Source organism: Oncorhynchus tshawytscha, linkage group LG05 (assembly GCF_018296145.1).
Source record: "Oncorhynchus tshawytscha isolate Ot180627B linkage group LG05, Otsh_v2.0, whole genome shotgun sequence".
Taxonomy (NCBI): domain Eukaryota; kingdom Metazoa; phylum Chordata; class Actinopteri; order Salmoniformes; family Salmonidae; genus Oncorhynchus; species Oncorhynchus tshawytscha.
In genome coordinates this window covers 53423099-53438728 of record NC_056433.1, presented here as the reverse complement: position 1 = coordinate 53438728, position 15630 = coordinate 53423099, and the positions used below count along the sequence as shown (strand labels likewise).

At 44.6% G+C, this 15630-nt stretch overlaps 1 protein-coding gene across 1 annotated transcript in view; it reads left to right on the top strand.

Moving 5' to 3' along the window:
- LOC112250855 (DNA-directed RNA polymerase, mitochondrial) overlaps positions 1-15630 on the top strand; it is a 94611-nt gene that overhangs the window by 75734 nt on the left and 3247 nt on the right. Inside the window, exons 17-20 of the mRNA XM_024421341.2 lie at positions 6124-6222; positions 7153-7225; positions 8554-8645; positions 14406-14479. Coding sequence (XP_024277109.1) covers positions 6124-6222; positions 7153-7225; positions 8554-8645; positions 14406-14479 — 338 coding nt within the window. The remainder of the gene's footprint in view (positions 1-6123; positions 6223-7152; positions 7226-8553; positions 8646-14405; positions 14480-15630) is intronic.

Here is a 15630-nt window from a genome sequence, read left to right as displayed (position 1 = left end):
CATAAGTTTGGACACAACTACTCATTCAAGATTTTTTATTTATTTGATTATTTTCTACATTGTAGAATAATAGTGAAGACATCAAAACTATGAAATAACACATATGGAATCATGTAGTAACCAAAAAAGTGTTAAACAAATAAAAATGTATTTTATATTTGAGTTTCTTCAAAGTAGCCACCCTTCGCCTTTCCACACTCTTGGAATTTCACTTATTCTACAATTTAGAAAATAATCAAAATAAAGAAAAGGTGTAGGTGTCCAAACTTTTGACTGGTACGGTATATATTTATACTTGAGTCTTCAAAGTAGCCACCCTTTGCCTTGATGACAGCTTTGTAAGGGCTATTTGAACTCCAAGACTGTTGGAAAAACATTCCTGATGAAGCTGGTTGAGAGAATGCCAAGAATGTGCAAAGTTGTCATCAAGGCAAAGGGTGGCTACTTTGAAGAATCTCAAATATAAAATATAATTTGATTTGTTTACTACATGATTCCATACGTGTTATTTCATAGTTTTGATGTCTTCACAATTATTCTATAATGTAGAAAATATTTAAAAAATAAAGAAAAACCCTTGAAGGTGTGTCCAAACTTTTGACCGGTACTGTGCATTAGCTAGCTAAGTTAGCATTGTTATGAATAAAACTCCCATTTGCTGTCAACATCAGGGTATGATTTTAGAGCACTTGCTAGCTAGTTTGCTCCAAATATATTTATAGCTTTCACTGCATGCTGACAGTGAATTCAGAGCCATTCGGTGGCTAGCTATACTACAAACATCATTTTACCAGGATCCCTTTCCCGTGAAGCAACAATCCACCACAACATACCCAAGAGTTTCCTGATTAGCAAGGGGTAGTCTGTTTAATTTCATTGTGTATTAGAAACACAGTTTGAGATCATTGTGAGGGGATTTCGCCAGTGGTTGAAAGGAGAATTGGGCTTCCTGGGAAAATGCTGTCTGAGGTTGCAACAGTAACCAAGGGGGGTGGGGCTTAGCAAAGGGTCAATTAACCAGCTTTTTGAAGTGAATGTTCACAAATCTTTTACTCCGCTCCAAACCAAATATGGTCTACCTGCAAATGACATGTTTAGGTACTTCCAGATAAGACACAACCTAATGACACACAAGAAATGGGAGGTCATAAAAAATTTTGCATTCAGTGTCGAGCAATATTTCATAAACATATTGGAAGGTCAAATAGCCCAAAAATATGTGTCTCAGTTATATAAATGGTTTCACACGCAGGATGTGAAAGGGAAATGGAAACTAGAGATTAATTTGGTGGTGGAAGATCAATCATGGGAGAGAATTTGTGAAAGTAGTCACAAAAGCACTAGTTTGATTGGAAAGTGAAAATGATATACTTTGGAACACCTTTCTTGATATCGAAATTGTATGCTTGATCAATAGGAGACCACACACATATCTTCTGGTACTGTCCAAAGTTTACAGGGCTTCTGGAAGAACATTAAAAAAGAAGTAGTGAAGACACTCCTAGACATTTAGTTACCTCTGGAATCACCTTTCATTGTATTGGGAGCAGTACCTTGTAACTTGGGTGATAAAAACCAAATGTACATGTTAAGGGAACTGTTAGGGATTGGACAGAAAATGACTACGGCCAATTTGGCTCAAACCACAGCCGCCAACTGTAAGTCAAAGGACTCAGAGACTGAAAAATGTGTATGTAATGTCAATTATAACAGCCGGGTTGCGACTAAAGACATATTGTACCCTGCCAAATAACTGTATAGACAAAAACAGGAACGTGTGTGTTAATTCTATTCAATGACATTGAGGTAAACTGCTGTAATTATTATATGTATTACTTACAGTATTTTTGTCCTTTTAGGGATAGTTTGTAAGAAATGACTTTATTTCTCTCTTTCCCTCTGTCTCTTTCTCTTCCAAAAACATAGAGCATGATGTGAACGATCCTTGACATGTTCTATAATGTATATGTGAACTTTTTGAACTTGAAAAGGAAAGATATGTTCAAAACAATGGGGCCATCTGCACCAGATGGACAGACGGACGGACAGACAGGCCACTGATAGCCCTGGGTAGGGTGGCATTTGGGCTAAAATGTCACCGCTGAATGATTTCTGTAAAAGGGCCATTGAATGTGTGATTAGTATCAGAGGTAGATCTGGAGGTTAATACACCGTGGTTGTTGTTTGTTGGGTATTTGGTTTGAAACTTTTTTTAAAAGTAGCCTATACATATTCCTGTGCAACATAGGGAACTAGGCCTAGTTGGGCTAGTTAGTGTAAATCTTTGAGTGAGTGCCTACACTATAACACAAAACACTAGAGCTGTATCACTAAGATTGGAAAAATGCATATGGGTCATTTCTAACTTTAAAATAAAAAGTGAATTTCATACTCTGTTCTTCACAATGTCCATGCTGACTGACAGCCACACATGTTTTGTGACTATTTCATCCAGCTCGTGACTGGGGCAGAGCTCCCCTTTAATTGCTGCTGTCTGTAGCCTACTGTCTGATCCCTCAGTGGGGTGAGGCCTATGCCTTGTGACAGTCTCCCCATTACTCTGAGGTCTGCAGCTGACATCGAGAGAGACCATAAATACCTCACTGACATCGAGAGAGACCATAAATACCTGACTGACATCGAGAGAGACCATAAATACCTCACTGACATCGAGAGAGACCATAAATACCTCACTGACATCGAGAGAGACCATAAATACCTTACTGACTGAGAGAGAGGAGACAGATTGACAGCCTTCTGTCTGACCTGACATTCACCGCCACACACGAGCACGGCGACACACATCAAAAAGCTTCCTCCTCTTTATCTGAAACTAAAGTGTGTGTGCTTGTGCGCGCGCGTGCAGAGGGATGCTGCTGCTTATAGAGTTATTCCTCTCAACTTAGATTTCTGCCAGAGAAAGTATCCGTATTTCACAGTCTGCCAGTTACAGCCGAGCTCAGCATTCCCTCCTCTCTGCTGATTTAACCAGCTTTCACTCGTGTACATACACACAGCTTTGTTTTCGTGAATTTTCAGGACTTTTTGCGGAGCAAAAATGTATTCCCATTCAAAATCCTATTTTTCCTAACTGCTAAACCTTAACCCTAAACTTATCCCTAACCTTAACCCCAAACCCTAAACCTAACCCTTAAGCCTAAAATAGCATTTAAAACAAATTCAGGACATGAAAAAATGTCCTGGCTTTACAAAATGTTTCCTGTTTTCCTACTTTGTCAGGACGTTCTGGTGATTAGTCAGGACATTCTGGTCCTGATAAGGCAGGAAAACATGTACTGTACACACGCGCGCACACAGTATAGGCCTTAAAAAGGCCGTTATTAGGGTAAGTAAGTGGTGTGGTTGGCTTTGGCTCTCCTGTGCTTACAGGCCTCTAACCATCTAACCAGACGTATGTGGCAGGGTCTACAGTCAATCACAGATTACAAAAAGAAAACCAGCCCCGTCGCGGACACTGACGTCCTGCTCCCAGACAAATTAAACAACTTCTTTGCTCACTTTGAGGACAATGGTGTGCCACTGGCACGGCCCACTATCAAAGCCTGTGGGCTCTCCTTCTCCGCGGCCAACGTGAGTAAAACATTTAAACGTGTTAACCCTTGCAACACTGCCGGTCCAGACAGCATACCTAGCCGCGTCCTCAGAGCATGCGCAGACCAGCTGGCTGGTGTGTTTACGAACATATTCAATCAATCCCTGTCCCAGTCTGCTGTGGCCACATGCTTCAAGATGGCCACCATTCTTCCTGTCCCCAAGAAAGCTAAGGTAACTGAGCTAAACGACTATCCACCCGTAGCACTCACTTCTGTCATTATGAAGTGCTTTGAGAGACTAGTCAAGGACCATTTCACCTTCACCCTACCTGACACCCTAGACCCACTTCAATTTGCTTACTGCCCCAATAGGTTCACAGATGACGCAATCCCCATCACACTGGACACTGCCCTATCCCATCTGGACAAGAGGAATACCTATGTAAGAATGCTGTTCATTGACTACAGAACAGCATTTAACACCATGGTACCCTCCAAACTCATCATTAAGCTCGAGACCCTGGATCTCAACCCCACCCTTTGCAACTGGGTCCTGGATTTTCTGATGGGTCGCCCCCAGGTGGTGAGGGTAGGAAACAACATCTCTACCCCGCTGATCCTCAACACTTGGGCCCCACAAGGGTGCATTCTCAGCCCTCTCCTGTACTCCCTGTTCTTCCATGACTGCATGGCCATCCACGCTTCCAACTCAATCATCAAGTTTGCAGACGACACTACAGTGGTAGGCTTGATTACCAACCATGACGAGACGGCCTACAGGGAGGAGGTGAGGGCCCTCGGAGTGTGGTGTCAGGGAAATAACCTCCCACTCAATGTCAACAAAACAAAGGAGATGATCATGGACTTCAGGAAATAGCAGAGGGAGCACCCCCCCATTCACATCGACGGGACAGTAGTGGAGAAGGTGGAAAGTTTCCTCGGCGTACAAATCACGGACAAACTGAAATGGTTCACCCACACAGACAGCGTGGTGAAGAAGGCGCAACACTGCCTCTTCAACCTCAGGAGGCTGAAGAAATATTTCTTGCCACCTAAAACACTCACAAACTTTTACAGATGCACAATCGAGAGAATCCTGTCGGGCTGTATAACCGCCTGGTATGGCAACTGCTCCGTCCACAACTGTAAGGCTCTCTAGAGGGTAGTGGGGACTGAACAAAGTATTTACCGGGGGCAAACTACCTGCCCTCCAGGACACCTACAGCACCCGATGTCACAGGAAGGCCAAAAAGATCATCAAGGTCAATAACCACCCAAGCCACTGCCTGTTTACCCCACTATCATCCAGAAGGCGAGGTCAGTACAGGTGCATCAAAGCTGGGACCGAGAGACTGAAAAACAGCTTCTATCTCAAGGCCATCAGACTGTTAAACAGTCATGACTAACATAGAGTGGCTGCTGCCAACATACTGACTCAAATCTCTTGCCACTTTAATAAATGTAATAAATTGATTTAATAAAGGTATTACTAGTCACTTTAAATAAAGGCACTTTAATAATGTTTACATATCCTACATTACTAATCTCATATGTATATACTGTATTCTATAGCATCTACTGCATCTTTCCTATGCCGCACGGTCATCGCTCATCCATGTATTTATATGTACATATTCTTATGTACATCCCATTTGTGTGTGTACAAGGTAGTCATTATTGTTAGATTACTTGTTAGATATTACTGCACTGTCGGGAGTAGAAGCACAATCATTTCACTACACTCGCATTAACATCTGCTAACCATGTGTATGTGACCAATAAAATGTGATTTGACTTGACAAACTGTTGCTAAAGTGCTTGAAGCTAAACTCCCAGTCTATCCCATTCCCCATAGAGACAAAGTTAACCGCATAGTTTTCAATCGCATAGATTTCAGAGTAGGTAGACGTTACCCCTAAGCACTGATACAGGCTTGGCTATTTCCTCCATCACTCTGGCCAGTTCCCAGCCAAACGGCGTTACAGGGGAGTGGAGTTGACATCTGTATAGCTGGCATGCCTATGTCTAGTCTGTGCTGCTGGGTGCATCCCAAGCTATTATCCCCCTGTACTCCATCCTCATTACAAGTGCACTGGAGCAGTGGGTTGGGAGGTCAAGGCCCAGGCTAATGAGGATAATGTGTGCATATACAGATTGGGAAAGTGCTCACTTTCAGCAGAGGTCGATGCACATTTACATTTCTCCAACCCTTCAGTTGGATGACAGTTGCCAAAACAGCTTCTAATACTGCAATGTGTTTTTCTTTTCTCGCCAACACCCAATTAGCTGGAGGCTTGCACAGGAATTTGGAAGTTTAGAGTGCAGTTGTTATTGGCGAGATGCCGTTGTCACGTGAACATCTGTTCTGTTGTTTCTTTGTCACTCATACATAATTCATATTGATCTACCATCAGTGATTTATGTACTTGGAAACTGGCTTTTCAGTTCCTTGCATCATTAGGGACTTCATAGTGGGGGGTATGTGTTGGTTTGTGAGAGAAACATAGTTAGCGTGTGACTGTGTGTGTCTTCTCCTGTTGTGAATAACTGTCCTGTTTTTCATCCACAGGAGACCAGACACTGTGAAACAGAAGAATGCCTTCCCTCCTAACTTCATCCACTCTCTGGACTCCACACACATGATGCTGACTGCTCTCTACTGCTACAGGTACATTAAGGCCTAACCTATAACCTCTGACCCACACCACACTATACAACAGGGATGGGGAAACTGGTGGCAGGCCGCATCCATTTCCAAGGAGGTCTCAACTTGCTGTTGAGAGTTAGAAAAGTAGAATAGGCCTATTTCTAAAATGTGGTTGTGCATCAGCAGTTTTTCTCTTGTCACTCACTGACATTCACTCAATTATCTAAACTTTTAGTAATCGTGGACAAATTAATTCATTAATTTTCTTAGTCACTCTCACTCAGATTTTTCTGCACCCTATGGCAAACTGAGTAGAGTTGCAGGAAATAAGCTGTAGAATTGCACATTTTTCTCTCCGGTCCATGGAAAAATGTGTAGAATTGGGGCCTGGCAAAATGTGTAGAATTGGGGCCTGGCAAAATGTGTAGAATTGGGGCCTGGCAAAATGTGTAGAATTGGGGCCCGGCAAAATGTGTAGAATTGGGGCCCGGCAAAATGTGTAGAATTGGGGCCCGGCAAAATGTGTAGAATTGGGGCCCGGCAAAATGTGTAGAATTGGGGCCCGACAAAATGTCACTTGGGGCCCCCAAAAGGCTAGGGCCGGCTCTGACTGCATGTGTGGGTAAGCAGACCCTCGAGCCACTGCCCCTCATGATGAGTTCAGATTATTTTGTGGCCCCCACCACCATCAAAGTTGCCCATTCCTGCTCTAGCCTGCTACGGTATCAGCTCTCATGACCCCTCTGGACTCTGCATGGGATAGCCATCTGAATAACCATCTCTGTTTGAACCCATAAACCGTTGTCATGTTATGTCACATTGATTCAAGTCTTAGTATGTCTCCCAGGCTGTGTAACCTCATGTTACGGTGTCCAGTTTCCACCACGATTTCCTTCCACCGCGTCTAGCCCTATATCTCATGTCTCTTTCTTCCTCTGTGTGCTTCTCCAGCGCCGGCCTGACGTTCGTCTCCGTACACGACTGCTTCTGGACCCACGCCATCACAGTCGACACCATGAACAAGGTACGTCATCTTCATTTTCTTCTATCACCTTCATTCCTCCTTTGACCTTAGCACACAGCTCCTTGTGGCTGGGTGGGGTAGTATACCACGGCTAAGGCCTGTTCTTACGCATGAAGCAACGATGGGGGCCTGGACACAGCCCTTAGCCGTGGTATACTGGCCAAATACCACAAACCCCCGAGTTACCTTATTACTATTATAAACTGGTTACCAACGTAATTAGAGCAGTAAAAATAAAGGTTTTGTCATACCCGTGGTATACAGTCTCATATACCACAGCTGTCGGCCAATCAGCATTCAAGGCTTGAACTACCCAGAGTATAATACCCCATATAGGCCTTCCCTGGTGGCCAGAGTCAATTACTTTACACCACTGGCTGCCTGGCTGTTAATACATGGCTTTACAGCTATTGGCAGCAGACAGCACCATATGTCCCAGAGTTGCATCCTGTTCCAGAGGGCCATTACGGAGTATAGAGGGCTGTGTTGGCCTGTCCTTTTTAGCGTGACTCCGAGGTGTTAACAACACTAAATTGAGACGCTCCGAGGTGTCAACAACACTAAATTGAGACGCTCTGTTGAGATCCAAAATGGCCGAATTACCATAATGGTATTTCTGTGTGAATTATGTTAAGGAAAGTGCTATTTCTTCATCCAATCTCCAATAATTAGCATTGAAGCGGTTTTTCACAGTGTGGTTATTTCTTGTCATGTTTAAATCTCAAAGTGCCCTTCCCTCATTACATAGCCAATTGAACACAAAGGCTAGGGGCAGCACTTTAAATATATTGGTCCGCACCTTAACATATGACATAGGATTTTATATTATCATATTTCTATTCTTCAGGCAAGCATTAAATTGGCACCGACCTGGCAGCATAAATGAATGGCCCCAATCACTTTAGCTAGTCTCCTATCCCTTTCCTCCTCCATTTCTGCCTCTACCCCCTCTTCTCCTTCTCTCCTCTCCTCCTGTCCTTCCCTGTTGTCTATGTAGTATCAGGGTCATCAACCTAGTTTAGATCTCCCCAGTCACACAATGGAGACCGACGGGACTGGAGAGGACAAATGGAGCAACCCCAATGGAGATCATTAGCATAACTCAAGTCAGCAGTGTGACTTCGAGTCCTGTGTCAATGAAGCTGGAGAGTTGAGTAGTGTTGTTGGTTCTGCTTCTATCATGAGGACAGAGTGAGTGACTCTCTCGGGTTGCCAGATCACTCTAGAACTCCCAGTACAGTCAAATGCCAGTGTTGAATAGAGTGATTGCTTGAGTGTTGGGAGTACAGTAGAGTGACTGTGTGTGGTGTGCTCTCTTGGGCTGCCAGGTTTGCCGGGAGCAGTTTGTGGCACTGCACAGCCAGCCCATCCTTCAAGAGCTGTCCAACTTCCTACTGAAGAAATACTGTTCTGGGCTACAGTAAGTTTCTACACACCACACACACTGGACCACTGATACACCACACTGAGACTGGCAGTTTAGTATGCTTTATTTAGCTATAAGATAGGAGGAAAGGAGCATAGAGGGGGAAAAGTGTTGGGGAGGGAAAAAAACTGACTTTATATGTCTTTATATGCAAACCTCGCCTATTTTGTGCATTTACCAGAACTTGTTATTGCACATTGAGCATTTTTACTGAGAATACATAACTCAACAAAAAGTAGATTCAACAGCACTGCCGATGAACCTTTCACTTTCTCTCAGCCATGTATGCAAAGAATGTACAAACATTCATCTACTTGGGAGTTTACTGCTGTGGTCTCTCTCTCACCCTGTATACGCTATGTACTTGTTAAGCCTGGACAAGCCATAGCTGGACTTTAATGATATACAGTGCATTCAGACACTATTCAGACCCCTTGACTTTTTCCACGTGTTGTTACGTTAGTCTTATTCTAAAATAGTTGTAAAAAAAATTTTTTTTTTAAATCTCATCAATCTACACACAATACCCTATAATGACGAAGCAAATATAGTGTTTTTTGCAAATGTATAAAGAATAACAAAAATGATAGTACGTTTACATAAGTATTCAAATCAAATCAATCAAATTTTATTTGTCGCATACACATGGTTAGCAGATGTTAATGCGAGTGTAGCGAAATGCTTGTGCTTCTAGTTCCGACAATGCAGTAATAACCAACAAGTAATCTAGCTAACAATTCCAAAACTACTACCTTATAGACACAAGTGTAAGGGGATAAAGAATATGTACATAAAGATATATGAGTGAGTGATGGTACAGAGCGGCATAGGCAAGATACAGTAGATAGTATGGAGTGCAGTATATACATATGAGATGAGTATGTAAACAAAGTGGCATAGTTAAAGTGGCTAGTGATACATGTATTACATAAAGATGCAGTAGATGATATAGAGTACAGTATATACATATACATATGAGATGAATAATGTAGGGTATGTAAACATTATATTAGGTAGCATTGTTTAAAGTGGCTAGTGATATATTTTACATCATTTCCCATCAATTCCCATTATTAAAGTGGCTGGAGTTGAGTCAGTGTGTTGGCAGCAGCCACTCAATGTTAGTGGTGGCTGTTTAACAGTCTGATGGCCTCGAGATAGAAGCTGTTTTTCAGTCTCTCGGTCCCAGCTTTGATGCACCTGTACTGACCTCGCCTTCTGGATAGCGGGGTGAACAGGCAGTGGCTCGGGTGGTTGTGGCCTTCCTGTGACATCGGGTGCTGTAGGTGTCCTGGAGGGCAGGTAGTTTGCCCCCGGTGATGCGTTGTGCAGACCTCACTACCCTCTGGAGAGCCTTATGGTTGTGGGCGGAGCAGTTGCCGTACCAGGCGGTGATACAGCCCGACAGGATGCTCTCGATTGTGCATCTGTAGAAGGTTGTGAGTGCTTTTGGTGACAAGCCGAATTTCTTCAGCCTCCTGAGGTTGAAGAGGCGCTGCTGCGCCTTCTTCACGATGCTGTTTGTGTGGGTGGACCAATTCAGTTTGTCTGTGATGTGTACGCCGAGGAACTTAAAACGTACTACCCTCTCCACTACTGTTCCATCAATGTGGATAGGGGGGTGTTCCCTCTGCTGTTTCCTGAAGTCCACAATCATCTCCTTAGTTTTGTTGACGTTGAGTGTGAGGTTATTTTCCTGACACCACACTCCGAGGGCCCTCACCTCCTCCCTGTAGGCCGTCTCGTCGTTGTTGGTAATCAAGCCTACCACTGTAGTGTCGTCTGCAAACTTGATGATTGAGTTGGAAGCGTGGATGGCCATGCAGTCATGGAAGAACAGGGAGTACAGGAGAGGGCTGAGAATGCACCCTTGTGGGGCCCAAGTGTTGAGGATCAGCGGGGTAGAGATGTTGTTTCCTACCCTCACCACCTGGGGGCGACCCATCAGAAAATCCAGGACCCAGTTGCAAAGGGTGGGGTTGAGATCCAGGGTCTCGAGCTTAATGATGAGTTTGGAGGGTACCATGGTGTTAAATGCTGTTCTGTAGTCAATGAACAGCATTCTTACATAGGTATTCCTCTTGTCCAGATGGGATAGGGCAGTGTCCAGTGTGATGGGGATTGCGTCATCTGTGAACCTATTGGGGCAGTAAGCAAATTGAAGTGGGTCTAGGGTGTCAGGTAGGGTGAAGGTGAAATGGTCCTTGACTAGTCTCTCAAAGCACTTCATAATGACAGAAGTGAGTGCTACGGGTGGATAGTCGTTTAGCTCAGTTACCTTAGCTTTCTTGGGAACAGGAACAATGGTGGCCCTCTTGAAGCATGTGGGAACAACAGACTGGGATAGGGATTGATTGAATATGTCCGTAAACACACCAGCCAGCTGGTCTGCGCATGCTCTGAGGGCACGGCTGGGGATGCCGTCTGGGCCTGCAGCCTTGCGAGGATTGACACGTTTAAATGTTTTCCTCACGTTGGCTGCAGTGAAGGAGAGTCCGCATGTTTTAGTTGCGGGCCGTGTCAGTGGCACTGTATTGTCCTCAAAGCGGGCAAAAAAGTTATTTAGTCTGCCTGGGAGCAAGACATCCTGGTCCGTGACTGGGCTGGTTTTCTTTTTGTAATCCGTGATTGACTGTAGACCCTGCCACATACATCTTGTGTCTGAGCCGTTGAATTGAGATTCTACTTTGTCTCTATACTGACGCTTAGCTTGTTTGATTGCCTTGCGGAGGGAATAGTTACACTGTTTGTATTCGGTCATGTTTCCGGTCACCTTGCCCTGATTAAAAGCAGTGGTTCGGGCTTTCAGTTTCACGCGAATGCTGCCATCAATCCACGGTTTCTGGTTTGGGAATGTTTTAATCGTTGCTATGGGAACAACATCTTCAACGCACGTTCTAATGAACTCGCTCACCGAATCAGCGTATTCGTCAATGTTGTTGTCTGACGCAATACGAAACATATCCCAGTCCACGTGATGGAAGCAGTCTTGGAGTATGGAATCAGATTGGTCGTACCAGCGTTGAACAGACCTCAGCGCGGGAGCTTCTTGTTTTAGTTTCTGTCTGTAGGCAGGGATCAACAAAATGGAGTCGTGGTCAGCTTTTCCGAAAGGAGGGCGGGGCAGGGCCTTATATGCGTCGCGGAAGTTAGAATAGCAGTGATCCAAGATTTTTCCAGCCCTGGTTGCGCAATCGATATGCTGATAAAATTTAGGGAGTCTTGTTTTCAGATTAGCCTTGTTAAAATCCCCAGCTACAATGAATGCAGCCTCCGGATAAATGGATTCCAGTTTGCAAAGAGTCAAATAAAGTTTGTTCAGAGCCATCGATGTGTCTGCTTGGGGGGAATATATACAGCTGTGATTATAATCGAAGAGAATTCCCTTGGTAGATAATGCGGTCGACATTTGATTGTGAGGAATTCTAAATCAGGTGAACAGAAGGACTTGAGTACCTGTATGTTGTTATGATCACACCACGTCACGTTAACCATGAAGCATACGCCCCCGCCCCTCTTCTTACCAGAAAGATGTTTGTTTCTGTCTGCGCGATGCGTGGAGAAACCAGTTGGCTGCACCAACTCCGATAGCGTCTCTCCAGTGAGCCATGTTTCCGTGAAGCAAAGAACGTTACAGTGTCTGATGTCCCTCTGGAATGCTACCCTTGCTCGGATTTCATCAACCTTGTTGTCAAGAGACTGGACATTGGCGAGAAGAACGCTAGGGAGTGGTGCACGATGTGCCCGTCTCCGGAGTCTGACCAGAAGACCGCTCCGTTTCCCCATATTACGAAGACGTTTTTTTGGGTCGCCGGCTGGGATCCATTCCGTTGTCCTGGGTGAAAGGCAGAACACAGGATCCGCTTCGCGAAAGTCATATTCTTGGTCGTACTGATGGTGAGTTGACGCTGCTCTTATGTTCAGTAGTTCTTCTCGACTGTATGTAATGAAACCTAAGATGACCTGGGGTACTAATGTAAGAAATAACACGTAAAAAACAAAAAACTGCATAGTTTCCTAGGAACGCGAAGCAAGGCGGCCATCTCTGTCGGCGCCAGAAGGATGAGGACCATTTACTCAGTTCTTTGTTGAAGCATCAAGTCTTCTTGGTTATGATGTTACAAGCTTGGCACACCTGTATTTGGGGAGTTTCTCCCATTCTTCTCTGCAGATCCTATCAGGCTCTGTCAGGTTGGATGGGGAACGTCACTGCACAGCTATTTTCAGGTCTCTCCAGAGATGTTCGATCAGGTTCAAGTCCGGGCTCTGGTTGGGCCACTCAAGGACATTGACACTTGTCCCGAAGCCACTCCTGTGTTGTCTTGGCTGTGTGTTTAGGGTTGTTGTCCTGTCTGAAGATTAACCTTCGCTCCCAGACTGAGGTCCTGAGCGCTTTTCTCTCTCTGTACTTTGCTCCGTTAATCTTTCCCTCGATCCTGACTAGTCTCCCAGTCCCTCCCTGTCCCTGCCACTGAAAACATCCCCACATCATGATGCTGACACGACCATGCTTCACCGTAGGGATGGTGCCAGGTTTACTCCAGGCGTGACGCTTGGCATTCAGGCCAAAGAGATCAATCTTGGTTTCATCAGACCAGGCCCTTCTCCCCTGATTGCTCAGTTTGGCCGGGCAGCCAGCTCTAGGAAGAGTCTTGGTGGTTCCAAACTTCAACCATTTAAGAATGATGGAGGCCACTGTGTTCTTGGGGACCTTCAATGCTGCATAAAGGTTTTGGTACCCATTCCCAGATCTGTGCCTCGACACAATCCTGTCTCGGGGCTCGTTTGGTCAATTCCTTCAACCTCATGGCTTACTTTTTGCTCTGACATGCATTGTCAACTGTGGGACCTTATATAGACAGGTGTGCCTTTCCAAATCATGTCCAATCAATTGAATTTACCACAGGTGGACTCCAAGTTGTAGAAACATCTCAATTATGATCAATGTAAACAGGATGCACCTGAGCTCAATTTCGAGGCTCATAGCAAAAGGTCTGAATACTAATGTAAATAAGGTATTTCTGTTTTTTATTTGTAATACATTTGCAAAAATTCTAAAAACCTGTTTTCACTTTGTCATTATGGGCTATTGTTTGTAGATTGATGTTTTTTTTATTTGTTTTAAATGTATTTTTAGATTAAGTCTGTAACTACACAAAATGTAGAACAAGGGAATGGGTCTGAATACTTTCCTAATGCACTGTAGTTGCATGGTAAAGCATACACACATCGTTAAAGTAATAATAATTTAAGCACTGTAGAAAGTAAACATACTAAACGCTGGATGGGCTTTTAACTATGCTATCCAATAGAGACATGATTTTTAACGTCAACAAATTCCCAGATCCCAGACTGCCTTTGAAGGTAAATGTGTTTAGCATCTCAACAGACTACTTGTATTACAGTAAAAAAGGCTTTTTACTGTTAGTGAGGTTGCTTGTAAAAAGTTTTGTTTTTACGGTAATCCCCTGGGCTTGGGTTAAGTGTACATGGTATCCACACTGCTCCTTCTGTGGGGTAATTGGGAACCTCAGGCCAGCCCCTCACCCCCTGTGCCCAGGCCCCGTGAGGTCATTAGTCCCTAGGAGGAGAGGCGAGGAGAGACCGAGGAAGGCTGGAGCTTAGGGAGATGAGCCTGAGGATCCTGCACCACTATCCTGCTCTTCTCACTAACCGGGACTCCTGACCAACCTCTTACCACCACAACAACAACAGTTAAATAAGGCTTTTATCGTGTCCTCCCTTCTCCTCCAGGAGCGAGGTCAAAAGCAAAAAGTTTCTGGAGTACCAGAGAATGCTGCTGCTGCTGGCCAAAGTGCCCCAAACAGGTCAGTGTCTCTGTCTCTGTCTCTCTCTGTCTCTGTCTGTCTGTCTCTGTCTGTCTGTCTGTCTGTCTGTCTGTCTGTCTGTCTGTCTGTCTGTCTGTCTGTCTGTCTGTCTGTCTGTCTGTCTGTCTGTCTGTCTGTCTGTCTGTCTGTCTGTCTGTCTGTCTGTCTGTCTGTCTGTCTGTCTGTCTGTCTGTCTGTCTGTCTCATCTGTCTCTGTCTGTCTGTCTGTCTGTCTGTCTGTCTTTGTCATCTGTCTGTCTGTCTGTCTGTCTGTCTGTCTGTCTGTCTGTCTGTCTGTCTGTCTGTCTCATTCTCTCTCTGCCTCGTTCTCTCTTTGCATCTCTCTCTGACTCTCTTGTGTGTGTCTCTCTGCCTCGTTCTCTCTTTGCATCTCTCTCTGACTCTCTTGTGTGTGTCTGTCTCTCTGCATCTTTGTCTCTCTCTCTATCTGCACCCTATGTGACCTGTGTGTTCTGTCCATCAGATTCCACCTCTAATTCCCACAGCATAGACATAGGGGATGATTGATAACAGCGTCCGTTGTTCTGTCAGCAACACGTCCATCCATCAGTTCTGAAGGAGGCTTTACTCAACCTCTCTCTCTGTCCATCTGTAGTGGCTGGTTGGCACCGGCAGCTGAATTGCATAAAGTTGATTACCATTAATTGTCCCCACCCTCCACCCGCATTCATAATCTGTTTACATGGCTCAGGCAGATGTGGTGGTCTGCTTTGTGTCCGAACCACACAGAGGCCATCACCACGGTAACCCCTGGCTGTCTCCTCTAACAGGATACAGTGGATGAATACTAGCTGGACATAATCCAGGATGATTTTCTGCATCATTCCGCCAGGTTACATTGAACAGGTCGTGGTTAATTTCAGCATCGCCCATTGTTATACAACATAATCGGAACATTTAGTTCCTCTCGTGTAGTAGGTTACATGTGTTAGTTGAGATAGAATAGCTATGCACAGAGTGGGTGTCTTGCCTAGCTGTCATTTCCCCTCCTCTAAATGACAGAATCAGTATTATAATCTGGTCCCTTATATAGACAGACAGGCCCCTCCCTGCTCTTACACTCACATATGACAGGTTACAGACAGCAGTCTGGCCCACCTATATAATGGTAGAGGAAGCATTGACTCCTA